This window comes from Delphinus delphis, chromosome 15, assembly GCF_949987515.2.
Source record: "Delphinus delphis chromosome 15, mDelDel1.2, whole genome shotgun sequence".
Classification (NCBI taxonomy): domain Eukaryota; kingdom Metazoa; phylum Chordata; class Mammalia; order Artiodactyla; family Delphinidae; genus Delphinus; species Delphinus delphis.
Genome location: NC_082697.1, coordinates 49936671 through 49953711, shown reverse-complemented (window position 1 = coordinate 49953711; position 17041 = coordinate 49936671). Strand labels below are relative to the sequence as shown.

At 57.5% G+C, this 17041-nt stretch overlaps 1 protein-coding gene across 3 annotated transcripts; it reads right to left on the bottom strand.

Annotated features, from left to right (window-relative positions):
• Positions 1-203: 203 nt before the first annotated feature.
• UBE2I (ubiquitin conjugating enzyme E2 I) lies at positions 204-16839 on the bottom strand. Of its 3 annotated transcripts, none has more exons than XM_060031439.1 (7): positions 16310-16384; positions 11131-11206; positions 10876-10959; positions 9860-9932; positions 5124-5233; positions 4920-4999; positions 204-2432 (listed from the first exon to the last, which is right to left on the bottom strand). In XM_060031439.1, the coding sequence occupies exons 2-7, from the start codon at positions 11194-11196 to the stop codon at positions 2369-2371; spliced, it is 477 nt and encodes a 158-aa protein (XP_059887422.1). In that variant the 5' UTR covers positions 11197-11206; positions 16310-16384; the 3' UTR covers positions 204-2368. The 3 variants fall into 3 exon arrangements, with proteins under 3 accessions (XP_059887422.1, XP_059887421.1, XP_059887419.1); XM_060031438.1 differs by lacking the exon at positions 16310-16384 and adding an exon at positions 14535-14555; XM_060031436.1 differs by lacking the exon at positions 16310-16384 and adding an exon at positions 16664-16839 and having other exon boundaries at positions 207-2432.
• Between the last annotated feature and the right edge of the window lie 202 nt (positions 16840-17041).

Genomic DNA, 17041 nt, shown 5'->3' with positions numbered 1-17041 from the left:
TCAGGGGACAGGGCCAGGGGTCAGTGCAGGATGTGGGCCCAGCCTTGGCTGCCCACGCCCCAGCCTCAGAGGCACAGACCGGGGGATTCAACCTTGGCTCTAGGGAATGTCATCCTCTGCCACTTGCTGGTCACTGAGCATCTGATGCTGGAAGCCGAGGGAGGAGGCGGCTCCAGCAGCTCCTGGGCCAGCAGCACAGGACCCTGGAATTGGCCAGCATGGCCCCCCTGACACCGAGCATGAAGCAGCCTGTGCAGACGGAGCAGGAAAAGGACACCCTGCAGGCGGCAGTTAGTGGAAATATTTTAATTAGAGGATTTTTAGATACAGTGGTTAATCTATAGCCCACAATTCCTTACTAATTATTAGGCGCCTCATGCTGGGAACACACGCTCTTCCCTTACAGTAGAAACAGAATCATCGCATTTCATAGTTCTTGTGTTACAAGATTCACATCTTTGTTAAGCCAAGGACTGTGGCACAAAAGGACATTTCATTAGCCGAAGTCACGACAATTTGCTAGAAACACTGATTACTTTAGAATGCTTTAACTAGAAAATATATTGAATTTCCATATATATTAACCATATACATGTATAACTATTACTAAGAGTAGTTCGGTCATTACAAAATAAGACATTCTGGGAGAGGCTACAAATACACAACCCGTTGGATCCCCCGAAGGCCCTCTGTGCCCAACACATTGTGGACATCAAACTGGGAGCTCAGCAGCTCGACACATCCAGCTCAGTGAGCTGGGAAGGCACTGGGACCTTGAGCCACAGGTGCTGTGGGCTCAGGGGCCCCCAACTTCCACCACGATCCTGTTGCCAGGCCACATGTTTCTCAAGGCGAGCCTTGGCCCTTCCTGACCAGGGGCCCGGGTGACCAGTCCTCCTCGAGCTCCTATGGGGATCATCCTGCCCCTGGGTCTGTGGGCCGGAGCCACAGGTGCAGGGGTCCCCCAGCAAGGGTCTTCAGGGTGGGAGGGCAGGCCGGCTCCAGGCTTCGTTGGGACCCGGAGGCCAAGTACCCGCCTTGGCAGTGCCGGGGTGCAGGACACGGGCCCGGCCCCCTCTGCCACTTCCCGGCTCCATCTTCGGCACCTCCTGCTGAGCCGGGACCCAGGCCCACTCTGACAGCGTCGAGGATGTCAAGGAAGTTCTGCAGCTTCAGCGGCCTCATCCGCGGTGCTTTGAGGAGAGCAGCCTCCAGGCAGAGCAGGATCAGATGCTTCAGGAAAAGGGAAGAGCCTGAGGGGCAGGCGGTGGCCGGTTGCTGCTCTTTCAGGGTGTCCTGGTGCCAGGACCACCTGCGTCTGGCGGGGACACGGGGACGCTGATGCGCGAGCACAGGAGTGGGGGTTGGTGGGAGTTGCGGGGAGGGATGGCGCAGGTGCTACACGTAGAGGCTGGGGCAGCTGCTGAGGCCAGGGCGCTGCTGGGCAAGAGGAGGCCACACGCCTCACCCGCAGGTTGGGCTCCATTGTCAGGGCCCCGCCACCCTCAGCCGCCTGCGATGGCACTGAGGGGGTGAGCTGCTTGAACGGCAGTCCTCCCCGGGCCCGCCTGGCCTGGGTTAGGCATCTTGTCCTCCTGATGGCCCAGGCGGTGCGAGCTTTACAAATGTCTTGATGCCAGTTCCAACCTGACCAGACCAGAACTCTCTAGCACTCTGCAACCCAGAGCACTGGCATCGGGGGGACAGAATACACAACACTATTTACAGAGGATGGGGCCGAGTGGGGGGTGCTGGGCACACGGAGGTCACCTCCTCACTTTTAATGATGATAATGCAACAAAAACCTTTATATAAACAGTTTATTTACTCTAAACAGCAACACAGACAAACGCCATATAAACACAAAGGAAGTGATGCGGAAACGCAACGCTGGCTGACTGTGGATCTGAGGCTCGTAAGCAACACAAGCCGGGCTCTGGGAGAGGAGGCGGTGGGGCGGGGCAGGTCTGATTTTCTGTTTCGTGCAGCCAGCTGAAGGCTAAGTGCAGCTCTAGACGGCGTGAAGCATGCCTGCATCCGCGAGCAAAGGAACTAGCTCCTTGGGACTCATTGAAGTATAAAAGTTTATAATTTTACAGCAGTTGAAATACTGACATCAATATTAAAATAAAAGCAAGTTTTACATAACAATCAAAAATACAAAAGACTGAAGGAAGAGACCCTGTATGAAAAACTGGGCGATTCAGCGAGCCGAGACTGTACCAGTGGCGGAAATGGAAAATGGCGCCCGCCCAACCCTCCCCAGGTGACCAGTAATTGTAGAGAGCAACGTTAGATTTGCAAAAATGTTGTAAACAAGTTCTTGCCACACCAATCCCTTCCTTTTTATGATGCCACAGGTCGCTGCTTATGAGGGAGCAAACTTCTTGGCTTGTGCTCGAACCCTTTTCTCGTATTCCACTCTGTTTTGGCTGAGGAGGTCAAAAGAGAGACATGTTAGAATGTGCGGCCGCTGCCCGAGGGCGCCCAGGAAGCCTGGAGCGCATGAGCGAGGAGGTCTCGGGGGCACCGGTCCTGGGCCAAACTGGGAGAAGGGTGAGCCCTGTGGGTTTGCCGGTCTAGCCAGCGACCAGCAGCTTCTTTCCCCACCTCTGAGGCAGCATCCATCATACCCGTCACTGGAGGAAACAGATCTCCCAGTACCATCTGCTTCAAAACCAGACACAAACCTCTGGGGGGTTTTTTGCCCTCAGCTCTCAGTACCATGGGAGAAGGTGCGAGCAGCTTACGGCAGCCAGGCAGGACCCCAGCTGGGGCTCTAGGGTGAGAACCACCGCTGATAAAAGGGGCCAATGTGCATCGCCCCGAGAGGAGATATTTGCAGACAGGGTTCCTGGACACCCAGTGCTGGGGCTGGTCAGTGACCCTCACGAAGGTGTGCAAAGCCCCCGCTAAGAAAGTCAGGGGTCTTTCCAAGCTGTGCTGTGCAACCAGCGAGGCCCCTCAGAGCGCAGCCCACGGCCTGAGGCCCAGCTGTAACCACAGCCCAGGCACGGGGTGGCAGAAGCTCCTCAGCTGCACCATGGCGCCGACGGCTCCAGTGCCCAGGACCCTGCCTGTGGCCTCCCTGGGGAACGGCTGCAGTGCCAGCAGCAGGAGAGGCAGAGCTGCTGGTGTGGCCCTGTGCTGGCCCAGCGCCAAGGAGGCTGGTGTGGCCCTGAGATCTGGAGAGTGAGGTCACGGGACCAGCGCCTACAGTGGTCTGAGCACACCCACCCCCGGCCCCTAACCTTCGACCCTGGCTCCCAGTGTTGTGTCAAGCCCAGGCCACCACAGCCCCAGGGCGGAGGCAGTGGCCGGGGAGCTTTGGAAGGAGTGGGCGGAACAGCCAAGTCCAGCTCTGCCACTGACCAAGTGAAGGCCGGGACGGGGCTGCAGGCACCTGCCAGTGTAGGATGTGCCCTGTGACCTTTTGGGAGCAAGGTGGGAATACAGGCAGATCCCACCAGCCTGGGCCAGCACCGACCACAAAACCAGAAGAGCCTCGGTGCCTGACGGTGCAGAGCAGTGTCCCATGGTACCTCGGCCACACGCCGCTGCCACCAACACAGAGAACCCAGGAAACCCCGGCTCTGCTCTATGAGCAGCAAGGAGACATCTCGGGCTTGAGGGCCACACGCCTCTGTCGCAAGGACTCAGCTCAAACGAGTACCCCAGTGGCCTTATTTACAAAGGGTGCAGGGCCAACGGGGCGCGGCAGTGAAAGCACACAGCGCCCAGCTTGAGGTCAGGGCAGGAGTCACTGACGCTCCACTCGAGCCACTGAGCAATGCCCCCTGGCGGGAAGCCCCAGGGAAAAGGCCAGATTGAAGTCCGGAGGGGGTGGGCCAGGGGGCTCTGGGACCTTGGCCCTGCCGGGGGGTTCTTCTGCCCTTAGACAACACTGGGCTGGGCCCAGAGACCTGAGCCATCTTGGGAAGACAAATACCTCTCCTGCAACGTGGTGCTTCTCTCAGGTGGACTCGCAACAGCTGGGGTGCCGGCTGCTCAGAGCAGCCCCAGGACTGTCTCAGCCTCTGCTTTACCCTCCACCTCCCACTCCAGATGCCCTCCAGGAAGGAACAGGCTCCTGCCTGGCCTCTCCTGAGGGCCAGCCCCTTGGGTCCCAGGCCACTGGGGCACCTGGGCACTGTTCTCAGAAAATGCTACTCTCCGTTCCCCAATTCCCCTCAGGTGTGGGCCTGGGTTTCTGAACATGGGCAGATGGAGCAATGGGCGTCAGAGCCCCAGACTAGCTTAAGGCCCCGTCCAGACCAGCCTGGGGAGGACCACAGGCTCACACGCCACATTTAACCACTGCTCACCCCAGTTACGTCATACCAGGCCTCCTCCCTCATCACGGAGAGTGGACGCAGGACCCACGTGCCATGCGGGGAAGGGCCAGGCATGGAGTGGACGCCTGGCACTGGGGGGTGGGGGGGTAGGGATCACAGCAGCTGGGTGGCCAAGAGCAACCTGATCATCACGCCCCCACTGACCACCCCCATTGGAGGCACCACACCCAGGCGGGACCAGGAAGAGGGGCTGGAGATGGGGAGAGCAGCAGGAGGGCCAAGGTGGAAGGTCTGGGGTCCCTGGTTGAGCTGGGTTGTTGGACATCCCTCCCTCAGGGCCCCACTCAGGGGGATGTTCCCTCTGAGCTGGACCAGAGTCCCAGGGCCGGCCCGGCCACAGCTCAGACACAAAGTGGCCAACACCTGAGCTCGGCTTCCTGACACCCACCCCCCCGCGGGTCACCTGTTTCTGCACACGCAGCTCCCTTGGCTGCAGGACAGCCCGGCTGCCGTGTCTCACCCCCCCTACCGCTGCCTCCCAGCCAGGCTGTCAGGGGCAGCCTAGACCAGACTTCAGGGAGGCCAAGAAGAAGTTGCAGCAAACGGGGCTGGACTGCTACTAACCAGTAGATCGTGTAGGCCTCTGCTTGAGCTGGGTCTTGGATATTTGGTTCATTTAGAAGTTCCTGTATTCCTAATAAGATCTGTGTAAGAGACAAAACAAACAGAGCAAGATGAGAGGCCAGCGGGCTGAAAGGCAAACTTTCCCGGGATGGAGGACCACTGGCCCTCGGGCCCTGAAGGGTGGAGGGAGCTCGCACTCCATACCTGCTTAATCGTGATGGCCGGCCTCCAGTCCTTGTCCTCCTCCAGGATGGACAGGCACACTGTGCCTGAGGGGTACACGTTTGGATGAAATAACGGCGGTTCAAACTTGCCTGGAGCAAAGGGAATGAAAGAAACATGTTTCTGGTGGCAGGTATCTTCCTACCAAGTAATGTCCTGCCCCGACGGGGCCTCTCCCCCTACACTGGGGCACCCGGCTGGTCACCAGGCACCTGGCCAAGAACTACTTAGAAAAACGAAACTGGCCCTGAGGTGGGAGGAGTAAGCAGCCACCTTCCTGACAGACTCAGAGGGGAAGCCACGTGCTCCCAGGACGCCACCCGGGGTACTGGCATTCAGAGCACAGAGCCCCAGATGGCTGCCCCCATGTCCTCCCAGCCGGGCTGCGGCCCGACTCAGGAAAATGGGAAGGGGCCACTGCAGCAGGTGAGGAGGGTCCTGCGGGAAGGCCAAGGGCAGAAACTCAGAGGCCCTTCCAAACAAGTGGCCATTTTCAAAGCAGATCATCCTGCTTCAAAACAGAGACTTTTATGACCCCACATTCTTCCTTCAAAAATAAAATAACACAAAGCAAAAAAAGTTTATTTTCTTTTTAAAAAATAAAAATAAGAAAGAATACATGTAGGAAATTTGAAAACATAAAAGAGCAGAGAGCAGCAGGGACTTCCCTGATGGTCCAGTGGTTAGGACTCTGCGCTTCCACTGCAGGAGACGTAGGTTCAATCCCTGGTTGGGGAACTAAGATCCTGCATGCCTTGTGACATGGACAAAAATAATAAAGGAAAAAAAAAAGGTAGGAAAAAATTGCCATTATGAGCCCCACCCAGGGTCCGTTAACTCACCTAACGTGTGTTTTTCTCTCATCTGGGCGCTTTCCCCCTTTCTCTTGATTTTTAAAACATTATTTAATTATACCCAGAAAAGTTCAGCTAGTACACTTGATGAATTACCAAAAATGAACACACCCACTCATACCAACAGCTTCCAGAAAACTCCCTCCCTCACCTGCCTCATTATCCCAACTTGTACACCCGCCCTGCCCCCAGACCAGGACTCGCAGCTCTACACCCAGGGGTCAGTTTGCACCTTGCTGCCACACAGGCCTCGCTGGGAGAAGCTGCCCATGGACTTGCCCACCCCACCGTAGGTGCACATCTGAGCTACTACGACTGAAGCTGCAAACATTCCTGAACGTGAATTCTAGTGCACACAATGTGAAAATGCGGGGTTTTAAGGTGTCCATGTTGAACTTGAGTAGATACTGCTCATTTCCACAGCAGCTGTATCAACTTACATGCCGCCAGCAGGGTCTGCATGTTCCCACGCTTTGTGACTTTGCCAGCCCCTGGTGGTGTCAGCCATGGAATTCAGCCACCCTGATGACAGTGGCTGCCTCTCATGGTTCTGATTTGCATTTTCCTTTCACTCCCTGCGACGCACTTGCTGCTTCTTTGGAGAAGCTCTTCTTTAAACCTCTCACACGCTTTTCTTGTTGACTTGCAGATGCTCTTTATATACGCAGGACACAGGCCCTTTGTTATTTGTCTCCCAGCACCCCTCAGCCCCTCACCCCCATCTCAGGTGACTGGCTGCCTTCCCTCTGCACCAGGTCACCCTCCTGACTCCTAACACTGCCATCACATGGACTGCTGACCTCCACAAACGGAACCTGGTCCAGCTCCTTGGCATCTGGGAGACTCACTCATGTCATGAACACTCACAGACTCTTCCTTCTCTCTGCTGCAGACTGTCCCACCGTTCATCTGTCCATTCTACTGTGAACAGACACCTGCACTGCCCCCAGCTTTTTCCAGACACATGCTGCCCAGGCCTTTCGGTGTGCACACTTGCACTGGGTCTCTCCTCAGTGAACAGCCGGTCCCAGGGCAGGTGTTAAGTGTAGCCTCAGTAGACAAACCGAGAGCTTTCCGAGGGAAGTGCTCTCTAGAGCTGGGCCCCTCGCTCCCCACTGCCTGCCTGTTCCTGCTGGGTTGTCACTTGCAGTGTCTGGTGATGAGGTCAGGCACCTTCCCCTGTGCCCACTGGCTGGGTGGAGAGCCTCTTTTGGGAAGGGCCTGAGCTAATGGCAGTTTGCCCTTTCTCACTGAAGTGCAAACGCTCTTGATGTATTTGGAACGAGAACTGACAAACACATCCCATCTCTCTCCTCACTCTCACTGGTGTCTCCTGATGAGGAGATGGTCTTGATTTAAATGCAGTCCAGCTCATCCTTTCTCTCCTTATGGTTGAAGTGCTCTCAGCCTGCCCACGTGATGGAGAGGTCCTCCCGTCTCCTCCACAGCTGTACTTCCCACCGGGCACCAAGATCCGCAGGAGAGCGAGCTCTCCTTCCACTGGGCCCCCCATGCCTCCCAGAGTTGCCTCTGTCATCAGCCAAGCTTGTATACGGCTGGCCTCTCTGGACTCTGCCTTGCAGGCCTGTGTCTCAGTGTCCCTGCAGCAGATCTCAGCCCGCTTTCCATCTTGCCGTCCTACAGGTCTGGGTGCTCTCCTCACCCAAGCGGCCTCAGCCTAGGCCTCACAATCTCCCCCCACAGATCTCCAAGGGCATGGCTGTTCTCAGCACCCTGCATTTCCTGCATTTTAGAGTCTGCGTGACAGTTTCCAAAAAAGTCTGCTTGTGTTGTGACTGGGATCACACTGAACCTGCAGAAGAGCTGGGAGAGAACAGGCACATGCACTCAGTCTTCCGAGCTGTGCACACGGCCTGCCCTGCCAGGGATCAAGGCTGCCCCTGATCCTTGCAGAAACATCTGATCATTTTCAGCGGAGAGATCTTTTTTTTTTGGCCACGCCTTGGGGCTTGTGGGATCTTAGTTCCCCGACTAGGGATTGAACCCACGCCCTTGGCAGTGAAAGCTGGACCAGAGAATTCCCTTTTAAATTTATATTTATTATTTTTTTGGCTACACTGGGTCTTAGTTGCAGTACGTGGGATCTTTGTTGGGCATGCAAGATAGTCCGTTGCAGCGTGCAGGCTTCTCTCTAGTTGTGGTGTGCAGGTTTTCTCTCTCTAGCTGTGGCACGCGGGCTCCAGAGGGCGTAGGTTCTGTAGTTTGCGGCACGCAGGCTCAGTAGTTGTGGTGCGCGGGCTTAGCTGCCCCACGGCATGTGGGATCTTAGTTCCCCGACCAGAGATCAAACCCATGTCCCCTGCATTGGAATGCGGATTCTTTACCACTGGACCACCAGGGAAGTCCCCCCCTTTATTTATTTATTTTCTTTTCTATACGTGGGCCTCTCACTGCTGTGGCCTCTCCCGTTGCAGAGCACAGGCTCTGGACACGCAGGCTCAGCGGCCATGGCTCACGGGCCCAGCCGCTCCGTGGCATGTGGGATCTTCCCGGACCGGGGCACGAACCCGTGTCCCCTGCAATCGCAGGTGGACTCTCAACCACTGCGCCACCAGGGAAGCCCCCCCCCCCTTTAAATTAAATAAAAAATTTTGTGAATTAGTCTTTTATTCAGCAATCTTAGACTCAGGGAAAGATTGTCTGCAGTCTTGTCTTCCAGTTCTTCTGCTGGGATTTCTTTTTCTTGTCGGGCTCTATCTTCTTGGAATTCCAATACAATGTAGAATAGAAGTGATGAACGTAGCTACAATGTCTCATTTCTTGATTAAAGATATTCTTTTTAAATTTTTGGGGGGCAGCATTGGGTCTTTGTTGCTGGCATGGGTTTTCTCTAGTTGCGGCGAGAGGGGGCTACTCTTTCATTGCAGTGTGCGGGCTTCTCATTGCGGTGGCTTCTCTTGTTGCGGAGCATGGGCTCCAGGCACGTGGGCTCCAGAGTGTAGGCTCAGTAGTTGCGGCACATGGGCTTAGATGCTCCACAGCATGTGGAATCTTCCCAGACCAGGGATCAAACCCATGTCCCCTGCATTGGCAGGTGGTTCTTCACCACTGCGCCACCAGGGAAGTCCCTGATTAAAGACATTCTTTAAGGTAATACCTGCACGTGGCAAAAAAATTCAAACAGCAAAGAACCACCCCAAATGAAATAAGTCTCCATCCCAGTGGTTAACTGTTAGTTTTAGAAATTCTTCTGGTTGTGTCTTTATAACAGACATCTTGAATTACTGACCACCAGAGTGAACGCTGACAGTCTTGGTGCTGGGGGCACTCTTCACATGCTGGGGCATGCGTTAAAACACCCAATTAACCAGACACAGATAGCATTTGCTCATTTCCAGCTACAAAAGGGGAGGGACCTGGGGTCCCTTCCGAGTTTTGCTGAAATGTGTTCTGATGGTCTGGCCACTGCACTATCTCAGATGCAGCCCTGGCTCTTTCTTCCTGCCGCTTTCTCTGGAGACTTCAGCACGCTATCCACCCAGGGTGCACACGCTGCACCACATAAGTATCAAATTCTAACAGGCAACAAAACCCTCTGTGGGGTGAGGCTCTGGACCGCTGTCCTTCTGCATGTCTACCCCATCCAGGGCTGGAACTTGGTGGCACTAAGGGCCCACCTCTCAGTGATGAGAGCTGGGATTCTGGGTCTGAGACTGGGCCTATTATGTGCACCTCTAGCCACTGGGGGTACAAACAGACTCAAATCCACAGCCAGCCCCAGGGATCAGAGTCCCTGGAGCCACCCCAGGAGCAGAGCAGGACATAATTGAAGCTCCACAGGCCCAAGCTCTCTGAAGGAACAGGCAGAAGCCGACCGACTTCTGAGGACTGCGTTCTACTTACATTTCGGAGGTGAGGATGGATAATCGTCTTTGAACAGCATCCGTAGTTTAAACAAGCCTCCTTCCCACGGAGTCTGTTGGGAAATAAAACTGTGATCAGGTGTGCTGCAGGTCTCTGCGGCGGGCTGGGCCCAGGAAGGGCAAGGAGCTTGCCCCAGCTGCACCCCAGGATGGTGAGGGCCCCCCAGAGGCAGCTCCTAATGGCTCACAGCCCACTAGCAGGACTGTTGGGGCCTCCATGACCCCCGAGTTGGAAAGGGCCTTCCCTGGAGAGACAGGAGGCCCTGGGGGGCTCCCGCCGACACTGAGTGGGTACAGTGAAGACTTGGCGGCTCTGTGAGGCTCCTCCCTCAGGTCCCATGGGTCCCTGGGCAACCTCCCAGTTCCACGGCCCAACACCCCCCCCCCACCCGCCACCCCCAGGCCTACTGCTGTATGCTTACAACCAACCATGGGTAGGAGAAAATGGAGACGATGAAGCCCTGTCATCACCCAGACACCTCAGGAGTCTCCTCCTTCCTTCCAGTTCACCCAAGAAGAGACCCTCCCTCCCAAATGCTTCCAACGTGCCAGTCCTAACGGACCCAGGCACACTCAGGTGAGCGGAGGAGGCAGCACCGTGGCCCATGAGTGCAGGACATGTGGGGCCCCACATGGCTGTCTTAGGTGGCTGATGCCAGGCCTCTGTGTCTAAGGATCTGCAGGTGTCCCAGGCTCAAGACCCACACCCCCCGTGCCCCAGAGCACCACCATGTCCGGGCTGCTTCAACCTCAGCCCCCCTCCACCCCCTCCAGGGCTCCTCCTGCTCCTGGGACGTGGCAGGGGGGCTGCATGACGCCACCCCTCCCCATCTGCTAGAGCCCAGCTTCTTTCTGAATTAAGACTGCCCGGAGGGCCACATGTCACCCTAACCTTGTCCCCCTGGCCAGGGGATGGGACCACGGCCCGCGTGACCATCACAATCATCACACACACTTGAACCTGAGTCCTTCTGAAGGGGGGGCAGCCCCTCTTACCCCCTTCTTCCCGGGAATGGCGCACTCCCAGTTCATGAGGTTCATCGTGCCGTCGGGATTTTTTGTTGGGACGGCCACAAAACCCTGAGAGAAAACAACACAGGGCACATCAGCGCCGTGGCAGCCAGTTCCCTGCTCCCGGGATAAACCCGCCAGCATCAGCCCAGAGGCCAAATGGCTGACCCGCAGGGACCTGACGTTCTTGTCAAGGGGAAACCATCACCCTGCCACACGCAGAAGTAAAGCTTTCCTTACAAACGGGTGGTCTTTTCTCCAAGCTTTCCTCTCCTGGGCGAGTCTGCTGAGAGCGATCCCCGACATGTTTGCGTCCCTAGAAGAGATGGGCAGAGTGTGCGATGAGCACCGGCAGCTGTGGGCCCTCTGCCCCCTCACCCCGTGCCCAGCCCAGCCCAACAGACTCGCTTCCAAGAATCAGGGAAACCAAGGTTCCCGCCCGGCCCCACACGCCGCTCTGGACAAGCTGTCACGGCTCCCCCCACCCCAGCCTCCCAGCCTCCTGGTGCAGGCAGCTCACCAGGGAACAGGGAGTGGGTCTCCCATCCCCAGGCCCCCATGGCATACGCTGTGACCTGCATTTCATGGTGACACAGAGCTCCAGAGAAGCAAAGCCCCAGGCCCAGGTCACATAGCTGCCAGGTGCTGCATGGGGAGGGGCGCCGTGCACTCGCAGCAGCCACCTGCCCACTAGCCCTGCCCTCTTTCTCCTGTGCACCTGCTGGAGTGACAGGGACCCCAATTCCACCAGACTCCGTAGCAGAGGCAGGGACAAGATGGGGATGTCCAGAGCGCAGGCCCGAGACCTGGGAGGGGCAGTCTCTGAGCACTCCCCTTTCCTGGTGCAGGGACGTGGGGGTGCTGGCAGGCCTCCGGCCCAGAATCGGGGGCTCAGAATCTAGACTCATGCCTGGCCAGGAGGAGAGCCCTGGTCCTGGAAGGCAACCAAGAGGAAGGCAGCCCTGGGCAGAGAGCAGTTTAACCATGCAAGGGGTGGGGGCTGCACAAGTCCAGAGGCAGCACCCCCCCTCCCACCAGCATCCAACAGACCCACCTGTCACCAGGCCTGGGGGCTCGGGCCTTCCCTGGCCCCTGCCACTTTCTCATCCTACAGCCCCACCCTAGGACCCACTGCCACTCCACCTGTTGTGAGTGGGCCAAGACCTGTCTCCCAGTGACTTTGGGAAAGTCAACAAAAGGGGGAGCAGGCCCTGCAGCCAAGCTATGCAAACTCCTGGTCTCTCCTGAATATCGGCTCCCCTGCACCTCTGGACCACAGACCCTCAGGGCTTGGCGGCATCAGCCACTCAGATTCATTGCCCGGAGCTGTCAGCCCATCTCCCAGGTGCTGCTAATGCAGCACGCAGACCAGACCAGACCAGGCATGTGGCACTCTATCGTAACCCCTGCTGCCCTCGGCCTCCTTCTGCCCACAAGAACGCGACCCTTAGGGACTTCCCTGATGATCCAGTGGTTAAGAATCTGCCTTCCAATGCACAGGACGCGGGTTCGATCCCTGATGGGGGAACTAAGGTCCCACATGCCGCGGGGCAACTAAGCCCACACGCCGCAACTAAGACCCGAAAACTTGCTGAAGAATTTGATCCCAAGTGTGTTTGCTGGTCTTCAGAGTCCATGGGAACATTAAAGATACCCTGAATCAAGTATTTCCATTAAGCAAGACTTTAACAAGACCGAAGAGAGTGTATCCTACACGTGCATGGCTGGTGGCTTGTCCCCACCCTGCAGGCTTGCACTGGAGGGCCCGGGGACAGGCCCCCTCTGCACCTCTGGCAGGGAAGAGGTCCAGCACCTCGAGTTCCCTAGGACAACACGGGGCACCCTCCGCAACCACAACACAGCTCTCAACCAGGCACAGAAGAACAAACTTCTGCCAAAGACAGAACTGGAAACCAGCCGTGCTTCCCAGCTGTGCCGGCCCTGACCCAGAGTTGGGGACCACCAAGCCCGTTTTAGACCTGAGAAGGGAAGATCAGAAGTAACCTGCCCACTGAGGGAGAAGCCTCAACTCAAACCCAGGGGGTCTTCCCACTTCCGGCAGGAGGGCTGCTCCTCTCTGCAGCCCCTGCCTCATACTCACTCCTGCAGCCCCCTCCCTTGGCTAAGGCTGACCCCCAAGTGCTCCAGCAATCCAAATCAAAACCTTGTTGCAGCATCTGCTGGGACACTCTGCCCCCAGGCCTCAGACAACACAAACACGCCCACGTTCCTGCAGGAGAGGTGGAGTCAGGTCAACAATGCAACAGCAGACCAGCCGGATCAGTGGGGCCCTGGGCGGCTAACTCACTGGGTGCTGGTTACAAGGGCACGTCCCCAGGCCCAGTGGCCCCATGGAGCCAGGAACTCTGCAGGGATCTGGCTCTTGGACGACTCCCCAAGAAGTAAGCATAGCTGGGGGGGAGGGCGGGTTTGGGATGGCCACCGCAGCCTCCAGCATCACCCACGAGCCCAGGTCTCAGGAAGTGGGGTGAGTTACTGCAAAACACCAGAGCAACGGGATGTGGTGTGTCATCAAGAAACACATATACTCATGTCATCATGAAAAAAAGCGAGGGTCAAAAATCAAAGCCCGGGTTTCCCTGGTGACACAGTGGTTAAGAATCCGCCTGCCAATGCAGGGGACATGGGTTCAACCCCTGGTCGAGCACGTGCTGTGGAGCAACTAAGCCCCTGCACCACAACTACTGAGCCTGCACTCTAGAGCCCGTGCTCCACAAGAGAAGCCACCACAATGAAAAGCCCACACACGGCAACGAAGAGTAGCCCCAGCTCGCCACAACTAGAGAAAGCCCGCGTGCAGCAACGAAGACCCAACACAGACAAAAATAAATAAATTTATATATATAAAAAAATCAAAGCCCCCCACTCAGCAGGCACGGTGACAGGAGCTGTTGCCCTGGCAGCACTCTGACCCAAGCACACCTTCTAAAAGGCTATAAACTTGCCCAACCTCAAGATTAAGTCCAAGACAAGTAACACCAGGCCTGCACCCAAAACACAATTTCTCTTTGCCACCCCCAACCCCAGAGCTCTGGTCTGCCCGCTTCCTCCCCATCCGTGGACCCGACCGTCAGTAACACGTCTAGGATCTCATTCCCTGGATGGCACACCTCTATCTGCTATTTTCATTCATTCATGCAACATAAATTGAGGAATGGTATGAGTGTCGCTGCCCGGACGGCTGACATGGGGAGAAGTGCTAGGTGCCAGGAGACACAAAGCAGGACTACGAGACGGGCGGCACCTGGGTCCTAATGGTGGTCAGGTGGCTGCCTGGACACAGCCTGCAGCAATGGGCTCAGTGCAGGAACATAAGAAAGAGCCGGAAGGGTGGGCACTGGTCCTGAGGGCCTGGGATTGCTTGAGGGAGGCAGGGAGATGCAGCGGATCAGGGCACAGGAGAGCGCCAGCCGCTTTTGTCTTTAAGACTCTCTTGTCGGAGGCTAGGGCAGTAACCCCAAAGTCTGTAAAACTGTAAAACCTTCATTCCTGAGACTTTTTCAAACCCTTCAAATGGCTCTTCTAAATAGGGCTCAACCCCACCTCATCCCCAGGGCTGGTGGGAACGACCCCCCCCCACGGGGCTTGAGGGATGTGGAGGATGTCCACAGCAAGCCCCTCACCAGCCAGGGCAGAGCACGCAGCATAGGCTGGCGGCCACCTCTGAACTAATGAACGCAGAAGTTCAGCAGCAGAAGACAAGCAGCTGGCGTGAGGTTCCCGAGTCTGCGCTCGGCCAGGCATCAAGACTGGTTTCTGGAGCCCCAGGGCAGCACTCTGGACACCGAGGATCCGTGGATTCCGCCTTGAGTACTGGCAAGCCAGTACTCGGGCGGCTCTGGAGGGGCAGGGCTGGGCCAGGACGCAGGAGAGGCCAGCAGGGCAATCCTGAGCACCGCCTGTATGCTGACCGCATGCCAGGACCCTGCCACAGGCCACCTCTTCTGCTGACAACGGACAAAGCTGCCTCTGCAGGCCCTGTCCAAGCACCAGCTGTGGTTGTCTCAGGTGCAAAAGGTAACGGGGGGGGGGGTCCCCACAGGAGTTCCTGCAGCCCCTTCCTTAGGGGTGCCAATGGACCAGAGTGGGAACCAAAAAGACCACTTCCACCACCAGGGCAAACAGCCACAGGTGCACACCTGCACTGTCCCAAGCAGAGACCTGGCTTCCTGCTCCCCAGGAGAAAGCAGCCAATTTGGTACATTTTAATTACAACATGGAGCCACTACTTCAGAATCGCACTTAGGATCGAATCTGCCTTCCCCAAATGACAGAGAGGCACTTAAGGAGCAGTTAAGTGTTACTAGACACTTTAAAACAGCAAAATCATAAGATATGAAAATAAGATATCTATGAACTGCTAAACACAGCCTGCAGGGGAGGACCCGGGTTCTCCAGGGAGACCCTGGAAATCTGCCGTCACCTTCTTCCAGATCGGGCTGTACTTGAACCCGCTCTTCTAGTTGACAGGAGACTTCAGAGCCACTTACTGGCTGCATATGTGGGCGAGTGGATTCTACCACCCTCAACCTTCTCACCTGTAAAATGGACAATAGCACTGTGACCCCACAGGTTGGCCGGGGATGAAACTGATAAAGGATCAGCAGCCCCGGATGGGTTTTTTTCACCCAAAGTAAACTCCCCAGGGGAAGGCACTGGCTTCACCTGATGCAGGCACCCTGCACTCAGGAGACACTCCAGACCAGGTGCAGTTCCCTGTTCTTTCCTGACATTACTTCCCAGGACCCCAAGCCGTTTCTGAAGCAAGGCCCCAAACCCCCAGCAAGATTCACCAGACAAAGGTGCAACAAGATACAAAATTCACGCCTAAACCACCCGAAAGGCCATAAACAAGTCAGGACAAACTTGGGATCCATCTCTCCTTTCTGTTGGGTAGGTTTTCTATCCAAACGCACGGTTTCCTTAAGAACAAGAAACATTTACGACTACAGGCTTTAAAAGGAGACCAACAAAAGCCAGTTCCGCAAACACAGAACAGTAACTTTGCTAACTGAAGAACTAAGCTTATTTCCAAATCATACAAACCAGACCAGTTAATTCCGTGATTTAGGAGCAGGTGTTGTCGTTGTTACCATGATCCCAGCTAATCATCGCCTCGCCTTCCTCCTACTCGCCTAACTACCAGTTCCAGCCTCCATGCAATTGGTACAAAGCAGTCTTGGGAGGAAATCTCCCCGTTAAGGGGAGCGCTAACACTCAGTGTCCCACCAACTGGGAGCGGAGCTCCGGAGGCGCAAGAGCTCGGACTTGTTTTCATTTCTAGGCATCACACGCCACCCCCCCAAACGCGCCCGCGCTTCTGCAGCGCGCGGCTTTGCACTCTTTGTGCGGTGCGTCCTCTCCCGGGCTAGAACGCGCCACAGGTTCGCGCGCACACCTTGACCCCGGAAACGCTCCGCCTTGGCGGAGGGCTCGGCGCTCCTGTCACCGCGGCCCGAGCGGCGGGCGCCGTCTGCGGCCCCGGACGCGACCCGCGCGCCGCGAACCGCCCGAGCGCGCGCCCGAGCGAACGTCCCCCGCCCCCCCGGGCTGCGACGGGCCGGGGCTCGGGCCGCGGGCCGGTGAGCCCAGCGGGTCGGCCCCCGCCACGGCGTCAGCAGCCCGGGGCGGGCCGGTTCTCGGGAGCGGGCCGGGCCGCGGGTGTAGGGCGCCCGCCCGGCCGGGCCCGACAGCGCCGGAGGCCGCGGCCCGCCGAGGCCTGGCCCCCGGCCCGTCCGCCCCGCGCGCTCACCTCGGGCGGCCGCGGCCCGGCGAGCGAGGCGGACGAGGCGGCGGCGGCGGCGCTCCCTTTGTCTCGGGACTTCCCTCCCGAGCCCGCTCCGCGCGCAGCCCGAGCGCTCGAGGACCCCGGAGCGGGCGGGGCGGGGCGGGGCCTGCGAGGCCTGCCCACCGCGCGCCTACCCCGCAACCCGCCGCCGCCACCGCCCGCCCCGCGCCGCCCGCTAGGCCGTTCGCCGCCCACCGCCCGCGTTCCGCCGCCGCGCGCCCGCGCCCCGGCACCGGCCCGGGAGCCCGGCCCGGGGGCGGCTTTCCAGTCAGGCGGCGCCCTGGACACCTGCTCTCTTAAAGGAGCCGCGTCCCCGATGTGAGGGAGCGTCTGCAAACTCCC

Excerpts from the sequence above, each read along its gene's own strand:
- UBE2I (XM_060031436.1), bottom strand. The coding sequence starts at position 11,196 with ATGTCGGGGATCGCTCTCAGCAGACTCGCCCAGGAGAGGAAAGCTTGG. Across the intron at positions 5,234-9,859 it reads TCCATCCTCACCTCCGAAAT|GCAAGTTTGAACCGCCGTTA; the intron begins GTAAGTAGAACG and ends CCTTTGCTCCAG. Across the intron at positions 2,433-4,919 it reads GAGGCCTACACGATCTACTG|CCAAAACAGAGTGGAATACG; the intron begins GTTAGTAGCAGT and ends TGACCTCCTCAG.